This window comes from Hordeum vulgare, chromosome 6H, assembly GCF_904849725.1.
Source record: "Hordeum vulgare subsp. vulgare chromosome 6H, MorexV3_pseudomolecules_assembly, whole genome shotgun sequence".
Taxonomy (NCBI): domain Eukaryota; kingdom Viridiplantae; phylum Streptophyta; class Magnoliopsida; order Poales; family Poaceae; genus Hordeum; species Hordeum vulgare.
The window spans coordinates 424,911,366-424,920,947 of record NC_058523.1 but is presented as its reverse complement, the minus strand read 5'-3'; the positions used below and the strand labels follow the sequence as shown (position 1 = coordinate 424,920,947).

General features: G+C 41.1%; 1 protein-coding gene across 1 annotated transcript; it reads right to left on the bottom strand.

Annotated features, from left to right (window-relative positions):
* Positions 1-4,505: 4,505 nt before the first annotated feature.
* Positions 4,506-9,349, bottom strand: LOC123405560. Its single transcript, XM_045099206.1, has 7 exons — positions 9,337-9,349; positions 8,794-9,243; positions 8,580-8,645; positions 8,400-8,494; positions 6,421-6,520; positions 4,865-5,110; positions 4,506-4,778 (listed from the first exon to the last, which is right to left on the bottom strand). Exons 1-6 carry the CDS (start codon positions 9,347-9,349, stop codon positions 5,037-5,039), a joined length of 798 nt encoding a protein of 265 aa, XP_044955141.1. The 3' UTR covers positions 4,506-4,778; positions 4,865-5,036.
* Between the last annotated feature and the right edge of the window lie 233 nt (positions 9,350-9,582).

Sequence of the window (9,582 nt, the reverse complement as noted above, 5' to 3'; positions counted from 1 at the left end):
TCTTATTTGTATAACTGAAATAGTTCATCGAATTCAATCATTATCACGCATTCTCCATGCCCGTAATGCTCGTCATTATATGCATAGTAGATCCAGTTTAGCTGTTCAACACATGCTCGCATGTACCAGTCATGCAATCTTCGCATTTTTGTTGGTAGCTCGTTGACTAACTCAGGTTTGACGAGAGGAGCCCCGTACCGGTACACGTATGTCATGTCAGCGAATTTCTGCATACGGTTTAAGTACTCATCAATAGACATGCCATGAGCCTTGGTCGCGTCTCCGTATCGAGCAAGATGTCCTCCTTTGGCCATACAACAATTTGTTTCTTGACTTCTCCAAGTTGAGTCAAATCCCTATCTTCACCTGCAGGGTGGTCGAGCTTCAGCTCCTCAAAATCGTTCATCACTTCATCCACTGCGACGACAGAGTACCCTTGTGGAACCGGAGAGCAATGCCAAGTTGGATTATGTCCAATTGGTATGGCCATGCCCACCGTCACCGTCAACCTTAAGTTAGCAACTTTCACCTTTAGCTCACAAGGTGTGCTCTCTGTGATATCATCCACTGGGTAGCGACGAGGAGGATCCGTCGTCAGTGCATCATCACCATCATCCTAGAGCTGCGTGGAAGCAACACTGCTTTTCCGATTCGATGCACCTTCTATCATGACCTGCTGAGATTGGCCGCTACCTTGCTGTCTGTCGATTTGATCCAGTTGTAGCCGCTTTACTCCTTCTTCTAGATTATGCAGCCGGACTGCCTCCGCCGCTTTATCACGTGCCTCCTTTTCCTTTCTCCACTGATGGCTTCTATCTGAAAATCTCTTCCTTTCCTCGGAAAACGCAAGCATCCACGGCGGGGAGACTGGTAAGCCTTGATACGTCTCAAACGTATCTATAATTTTTGATGGTTTCACGTTGTTATCTTGTCAACTTTGGATGTTTTGTTTATCTTTTATATCTTTTTTGGGACTAACTTATTAACTCACTCCCAAGCTCCAGTTTCTGTTTTTTCTGTATTTTTGACTCTTTTCAGATCTGATTTTGGAACGGAGTCCAAACGGAATAATTCTTTCGCGATGGTTTTTTATGGAAAATATCAAAAATACCGGAAGAAAAAGATACCGGGGGGGGTCACGAGGGCGCCACAAGCCCTGTCGCCGCGCCCCCTAGTTCACGCCAACCAAGCTTGTGGGCCCCTAGGGGGCCCACTTGATGCAACTCCACCGCCATATGGTCCTATAAATTCAGAAACCTCCAGAAAGAAACCTATCGGGAGTTCCACAGCCGCAAGTTCCTGTTTTTGTGAGATCTCATCTGGAGACCCTTTCCGGTGCCCTGTCGGAGGGGACTTTGGAGTTGGAGGGCCTCTTCATCAACATCATCGCCCCTCCAATGACTCGTGAGTAGTTCACTTCAGACCTACGGGTCCGTAGTGAGTAGCTAGATGGCTTCTTCTCTCTCTTGGATCTTCAATACAAAGTTCTTCATGATCTTCATGGAGATCTATCCGATGTAATCCTCTTTTGCGGTGTGTTCGTCGAGATCCGATGAATTGTGGATTTGTGATCAGATTATCTATGATATATATTTGAGTCTTTGCTGATTTCTAATTTGCATGATTTGATATCCTTGTAAGTCTCTCCGAGTCTTGGGTTTTGTTTGGCCAACTAGATCTATGATTCTTGCAATGGTAGAAGTGCTTGGTTTTGGGTTCTTACCGTGTGGTGACCTTTCCCAGTGGCAGTAGGGGCAGCAAGGCACACATCGTGTAGTTGCCATCAAGGGTAACAAGGTGGGCTTTGTCGTAGATATGAGATTGTCCATCTACATCATGTCATCTTGCTTAAGGCGTTACTCTGTTCTTTTGGACTTAATACACTAGATGCATGCTGGATAGCGGTCGACGTGTGGAGTAATAGTAGTAGATGCAGAAAGTATCGGTCTACTTGGTTTGGACGTGATGCATATAGATATAATCATTGCCATAGATATCGTCACGACTTTGCGCGGTTCTATCAATTGCTCGACAGTAATTCGTTCACCCACCGTCTACTTGCTTTCATGAGAGAAGCCACTAGTAAACACTACGGCCCCACGGGTCTATTCACACCCATCGTTTACACCTCCGCTTTTACTTTGCTTTGTTGCTTTGTTGCTTTCAATTCTCACTTGGCAAACAATCTATAAGGGATTGACAACCCCTTCATAGCGTTGGGACCAAGCTCTTTCTGTTTGTGCAGGCACTTGTGATACTCCTTCACTGGATTGATACCTTGGTTCTCAAAACTGAGGGAAATACTTACCGCCGCTGTGCTACATCACCCTTTCCGCTTCGAGGGAACACCAACGCAAGGCTCCAAGGCCACGGGGGAATCCTTTGCATATGTGCCTAGGAAGTCCCTAAGGCGTAGCCGCTGCAGCAAGATTCCTGGCGTCATACCAGGGAAGGTTTGTTGTCGCAGTAGCAAAAAGAATTTCTGGTGCCGTTGCCGGGGAAGGAGAGATCTATCCAAGTAGGTCTCACAAACTCATCTCTTGCATTTACTTTTTTGCCAGTTGCCTCTCGTTTTCCTCTCCCCCACTTCAAATTTGTCGTTTTCCTTTGCCTTTCTCCTTTGTCGTTTTCTTTTGCCTTTGCCGTTTTCCTTTGCAAGTTTTCTTGCTTCCTTGTGTGCTTGTTTGTTTGTTGAAGTCATCATGGCTGAAAACACCAAACTTTGCGACTTCTCGAGCACTAAGAATAATGATTTTATTAGTACTCCGATTGCTCCCGCCACTAGTGCGGAATCGTATGAAATCAACGCAGCTTTGTTGAATCTTGTTATGAAAGAGCAATTCTCTGGCCTTCCTAGTGAAGATGCCGCATCCCATCTCAATACCTTCATTGAGCTTTGTGATATGCAAAAGAAAAGAGATGTGGATAATGATGTGATTAAGTTGAAACTTTTTCCTTTCTCGTTGCGAGATCGCGCAAAAACTTGGTTTTCTTCTTTGCCTAAAAATAGTATCGATTCTTGGGATAAGTGCAAAGATGCTTACATATCCAAGTATTTTCCGTCGGCTAAGATCATCTCCTTACATAACGATATCATGAATTTCAAGAAACTTGATCATGAACACATTGCACAATCTTGGGAGAGGATGAACCTTATGATAAGAAATTGTCCCGCTCATGGCTTGAGTTTGTGGATGATTATACAAATTTTTTACACTGGTTGAATTTCGCTTCTCGCAATATCTTGAACTCCGCCTCAGCTGGAACGTTCATGGAAATGACGTTAGGAGACGCTACAAAACTCCTACACAATATCATGACCAACTACTCTCAGTGGCATACTGAAAGGTCACCTGCTAGCAAAAAGGTACACGCTATAGAAGAAATTAACTCGCTTAGTGCTAAAATGGACGAGTTGATGAATTTGGTTGCTAGTAGAAACGCTCCTTTAGATCCTAATGACATGCCACTATCTTCCATTATTGAGAGTAGCAACGCTAGTTTGGCCGTTAATTTTGTTGGTAGGAACAATTTTGGCAACAATAATGCTTTTAGAGGAAACTATGTTCCTAGGCCTTTTCCTAGTAACTCCTCTGACAATTATGGCAATTCCTACAACAACACTTATGGAAATCATAACAAATTACCCTATGATTTAGAGAGTAATATCAAAGAGTTCGTCAACTCTCAAAAGATTTTCAATGCATCCATAGAGGAAAAACTACTCAAAATTGACGATTTGGCTAAGAGCGTTGATAGGATGTCTTGTGATATTGATGCTTTGAAAGTTAGATGTGTTCCTCCCAAGGTCAACTTGGATGAAACTTTGAAAGCTATGCGTGTCTCCATGAATGAGAGCAAAGAAAGAACCACCCAAATTCATGCTAGGCATGAATGGTTTAAAAGCACTACAACAGGACAGACCATTGGTAACACCGTCTTGTGTTACTACAGGCCCAAAAGTGTGTTACTAGGTCAGAGAGTAACACAATTTGAAATGTGTTACGTTATCCCGGGTTACTAAATGATGTCAACTATTACACATAGTAATTGTTACCATATGTTAAAAATAGTGTTACAATTATAGTATAGTAACATGCATATTATGTGTTACCAAACACAGTGGTAACACATTATTGTAGTTATAGTAACACCCAGAGTAACATATTTGCACAGACGTACAACATTGGTGGTAACATGTTTTTCTAACTCTAGTAACACAAGCGGTACACATCAACTAGTAACATAATATCGGACTATTGTAACACTATGATTTATAGTTGTTAAATACTGTAGTAACAAAATTTTGTAACTATAGTAACACTACTATATCAATATGGTAACGTAATTGATGTATTTTTTATTATTAATCACAAAATTCAGTACCCCTTTTATGGAATATAAATTTATTTAATAAAGTTGATGCGATTGCGCAAGTGGTTGATCATTTTATCATTATGCCGGCAACATCAAAATGGTATAGAAATAAAAGCACAACACACATAGAAATCCTCAATATGAAGATACTAATTAAGAATATACAAATGTATGATACATACGCATTACAATAAAGATATCATTCATATAATTTTGAGCATAGAAAACACAACTATGAAGAATATTACACCATAGAATTTGCATCAACTAGACGAAAGAAAAAGTATCACATTTTTTAATCTATCAATGTAAACTATGACTATTGGTAGATAAAATCTTCAGATTTTATTTGCTTCCGCATCCAAGAATTCAACCGTAACTCAATTATCCTTCTCTCGAATCTGTAGAAGAAAATTGCACGTTAGATATATGTGATTAAATGCACACAAATATGATTTGTGAATGTTGAAGAGAAGATTTAACTTACAAAAGTTGAAGGCCATGCAATTAAGTATCCTGAAGAGAATGCTTCACCAATTGTCTTGCAATCAGAAACTTCCCTTACCAACTCCTCATTATCAAGCAAAGATTGATCTATGCGCACAAGGCCAAATTCGGCACCTAACTCAATACCACACGCCTTAGTTCTTGGATCAGTACTACGAATAGTACCATACGCAACATTCCTCTTGTTGGGATATGTTGAAGTCTTCAAAACTACTTTGGAACCAGCCTATATTATGATCAATACTAGCATTCAATGACAATGATAATATAATTTACATGAACAATGTGAACACTTTTAAATGTCAGCCAGCTTTCTGGAAATAACTAGCATGATGCCCGTGCTTTGCTACGGAGCTATGAAAAAATAGAAAAGTAACTTGCATGTATTTTTATTATGAAGCAATGCAAAAAAAAAACATGGCTTCCCAAGTAAGTATGATGGTTTTGTATATATTGTCAAATATGTGCAATTTCAATATGACAACATAGTCAAAAATTCAATGCATATTAAGACTTATAGATCTTAATTCCGGATTTCCCGTGCTTGATAAAAATATATCCAAAATTCTAAAGTGATATAGTTTCTCAATGTCCATAGCTTACTCCTCACTATAGCATTTTAGTGCATGTTCAGTATTATGAGTAATATGATAGATAATGTCCTCATGGCCAAAGTACAAATGGCCGGCTACGACAGCGAGGACTAATGCACTGCCAATGCATAAACAGTAACATCCTTACATTTTACGACACCCCTGCCAATGCATAAACAGTAACATCCTTACATTTTATCATTGATGAATAGTAACAGGGTGAGCTGGTTGTGCGTTCAAATCTACGGGATGAATAGTAGCATCCTATTTACCCATAAAAAAAACTGCTGCCACAATTTTTTATACGTGTGCCATGCCATAGTAGTAAAGATATGGTTTGTTAGAAAAATATTGGTATTAAATACTTTGAAGTGTTTGGCTTAAAAATTTATTGTATTTAAGTTACTGTGGTATATCTTATACTGAAGTTTTCTAAAACTGAACCAAGAGAAATCATTGGGGCGAGATTGGCCTGTTGACGTCTCCGTGTGCATGCAAATCAGAAAATTCTACAAATTATTTAGTTGCTGATTACTTTCTGAAAATCTCGAACCAAGATAGATCGCTAAATAAATAGGTATTTGAAGCACACTTGTACACAGGAAGTCATGGGAAGGACCCATGTGCGTGACTGTATAGAGAGTGTAACTGAAAGTCCCCTGTTAGGTAACTCAGTCTGCACGTAATATATTGTCCAAGTATATATGCATGCATGCATCTTTTTTTGCAGAGGACCGTCCTGATTGGTCGAAGTTGTGAGAAAAAATTCTATTAATCACGGCAGGAAATTGAAGCTGCTATTTCAGGTATGTCTTGCAGTCTTTACAAATACCGAGTATTGTAAACTTAATTCAATATAAGCACGAATAAATAATATTCAATATGGATGGAGCATTTTTTTATTATATTGATTAACATCTAGATTTTTGGAAGTTATATTTACCTGAAAGATATCCGTGCAAAAATTTCCCATAACCTTCGAAGTGACCTCTAAACGCCCACATCTTAATGTCTCCAAACATGTCAATTAGGAAATCATTTACCTAATTAGAGGAACGAATAATTAAGATAATCTTTTGTAAAAATATATATTGCAGGAATGACATATCAAGAAACTCTCAATTTCATCACAGAATAAGGAAATAGTAAGTCTGAATTCCATAGCAGAATAAGGAAATTCTACTACTGAAACGAAAGAACAAATATATATGCATGTGTCCACCTTCACAATATTATACACTGTATGTAGTAATGCATAAAGGATTTGTATCTGCAATATAATGCTCGGAAACACAAAGGGACATGTTCTTCGGGAGAATGATGAGGCAATCACATGGAAGCTGCCTAGCAGGCTGCTTAGATTTTTTCTAATTGTCACCTCATTGTTATTTCTCTGCTCTTCATACAGTTATGCCAAGAAAATAACTTAGAATAGGAGTCATGCAACTCATCAAACGATTTATACATGTTTCCAGCTATCACCAAATCTGAAGTATTGCGCTTTAAAAAAAGTTCCCTCAATCTCAACCTACTCACGGGCATCATAGATCGCACATGAAGCATCCAAGTACTCGGAGTTCCATCCGCGCAGATCATGTATCATCTAGATCAGACTGCGGGGAAATTAGCATAGGATGCTGCTACACAGCGCCCGCACAGCATGCGTGCACATCTCGCGGCCGCCAGTTAAGGAAAGTCCTGCTCTCTGTCCCCACGCATGTGCTTCAAAAAAGGCAGGTTCCCCTTCCCCCTTTCGTTGCCGCGTCTCGACAGCCAACGCCACTTCTTCCTCACGTGATTTTTCACCCACCCCCTCTCCCAACCCAGCACCACAAGATCCCACGTCCCACATAATCAGCACCCGTCCCATAGCAGTGAAAAAACAGAGTAAAAGAAGGACGAAATCAAGTGAAAAAATCTGGAAAAGGAAGCAGAATTGTGTTTGCAATTCTTTCTTGCTCGTCAGGCAAAAAAGCTAGATATTGTGGGCAAAAAAAATACAAAAGCTGGACAAATTTCTCCCGTGTAAACAGCAAAGGTAACAGGTTGTTCCACTTTGTTTTCTCCATGAACTTCATCATAGAACTTGTGTATTTCCCTGTCTGTACCTACCCCCTATCTACTACTTGCAGAAATTGCCCCCTGTACAGAATTGTTTCAGAACCTGGCTTGTATAGACTTTGGATGCTACTGTAGTTGCTTACAAAACAAGCTAGTAGTAGAGTATAGTTGCTTACAAAAACACAAGGTAGGCAGGGAAAAAAGCCCGGAAAACCAGTAGTAGAAAAAGCCCGAGTTGCTACAAGTATTAGGTATAGCCTGAACTAGATTTTTTTTGCCTATAGCGTGAAGTTCTCTGTGCCATTGTAAGTTAAATGTGCCTACATTTTCAAGGCTTCATTACACAAAGAGGACATTTTTATTAGAAAAGAAGTTGCTCATATAATATGTAGTAGTAGTTCCCCTGCATTGTCCAATATAAAAATGATAGGCCCATCAAGCTGCTGAAATTAAAAAGAGAAGTTGCTCACAGTATTAACTATTAACGGAACTACATTTGTTTCATGCTGGTTATGCAAAATAAAACACACAAAAACTCTCCCTGATGGTGTGTCTTATAAATCTTGTTTGTATTGCCTGAAAAAAAACATATTCTATTGCGTGAACTTAACCGAAATGTTGCATACCCCCACTATGTTTCCGGCAAAAAACATATTTTATTAACTGCAAAAACACATTGTATTCGCCTGCAAAATACATATTCTATTGCCTAGACCTTACTATGTTGCCTAATAATTATTCAGATAAATGTTCAACAGTAGAGACGATAAATCAATCTTTTGACTGAACTTAAATGAAATTTAACAGCCCTAACAACAGCAGCAGGGGTTTGCAGAAAAGAATACAAACTTGAACTCGCACCAAAAATACTAGAGAGATTACTAACTCCCACTGGCAGTAAGGGATCATGGCTAAAACACACATAGCATTGCCTGGAAAAGAACACATTGTATTTCCTGCAAAAACATATTCCATTGCCTATAAAAAATGACAGGTGCTTTTTGTGTTTTCATTCAGTTGATATAAAATGCCAAACCTGACCTTGGATCCGATCTCGAATCCATCCTGACGCAGGATCCATCCTCACGCTGAATCCATCCTGGGAAGCTGCATGTTTCCATGTTTCCATACATTATTCGCCAGATGTTTACATGTTTGCATCTGCTGATTCCAACAGGGAAGCTGCTGCATGGGATCGGGCAACTAGAGAGGTGAAGGTGAAGAACATGTTGTTCCACACAGCTCGGGTACGCACCTTCCCGTGCGCCAGGAGACGTGCTTGACGGATCTGGTCTATAACGAAGGGGAGAGGGCCAACCCTCCAGCCATGTCGCCCGAGATGTCCGCGACGGGGAGGCGGAGTCCGACGGAGGCGACGGCGCGGCGAAAACCCTAGCTTCTTTGCAGCGCAGCCACGACCAGTGGTGGCCGGTCGCGCCGGCGGCTACAGCAGGTGCGGCGAAGAGCGGTCGGGCGGGGCCGGAGCGTAGGGTGGAGTGCGCGGGGCGAGCGGGCGGCGTGCGTGTCGGCGTGGAAGCAGCATGGGGGTGGGCTGGGCCGCGGTCGCCGGGGGTTTTGTCGGAAGGGACGGGGAGCTCGCCGGACTGATGGGGAGATGAGAAGAAGGGGCGGCTATTTCTTTGCAGGAGCAAGAAGAGGGGAACTGGGGATGCGAGGCCGGGTGCGGGACTGCGGGGGATATTTTCTGAATTTCACATTAGTTTGCCGTCGGTACGATAAAACAAAGACGGCAAAGAAACGCCGGGTTGGGGATTAGGGCTGTGTGTGATCTATGGACCAGATCTCGCCATGTCATCGATTCGTGGGATTGATTCGCGTGATGTGTGTTTTTTTGCCGTCTGCAGATTGTTTTACAGTCGGCATTGTTTTTTGCCGTCATGAGTTTTTTATAGACGACAAAATATGCTTTTGCCGTCATCAAATTTTTTCTACAAACGGAAAAATATTTTTGCCGTCATTAGAATTTCTTACAGACGGCAAAATATCTCTTCACCGTCAGTTATTCTTTGTCGTCAGGTCAATG

Bases quoted from the DNA above. Each gene is read 5' to 3' on its own strand.
- LOC123405560 (XM_045099206.1), bottom strand. The intron at 8,646-8,793 runs GTGCGTACCCGA...GGAAACATGCAG, and splicing joins GTCTCCTGGCGCACGGGAAG to CTTCCCAGGATGGATTCAGC. The intron at 5,111-6,420 runs GTAAATATAACT...ATCATAATATAG, and splicing joins TTTGCACGGATATCTTTCAG to GCTGGTTCCAAAGTAGTTTT.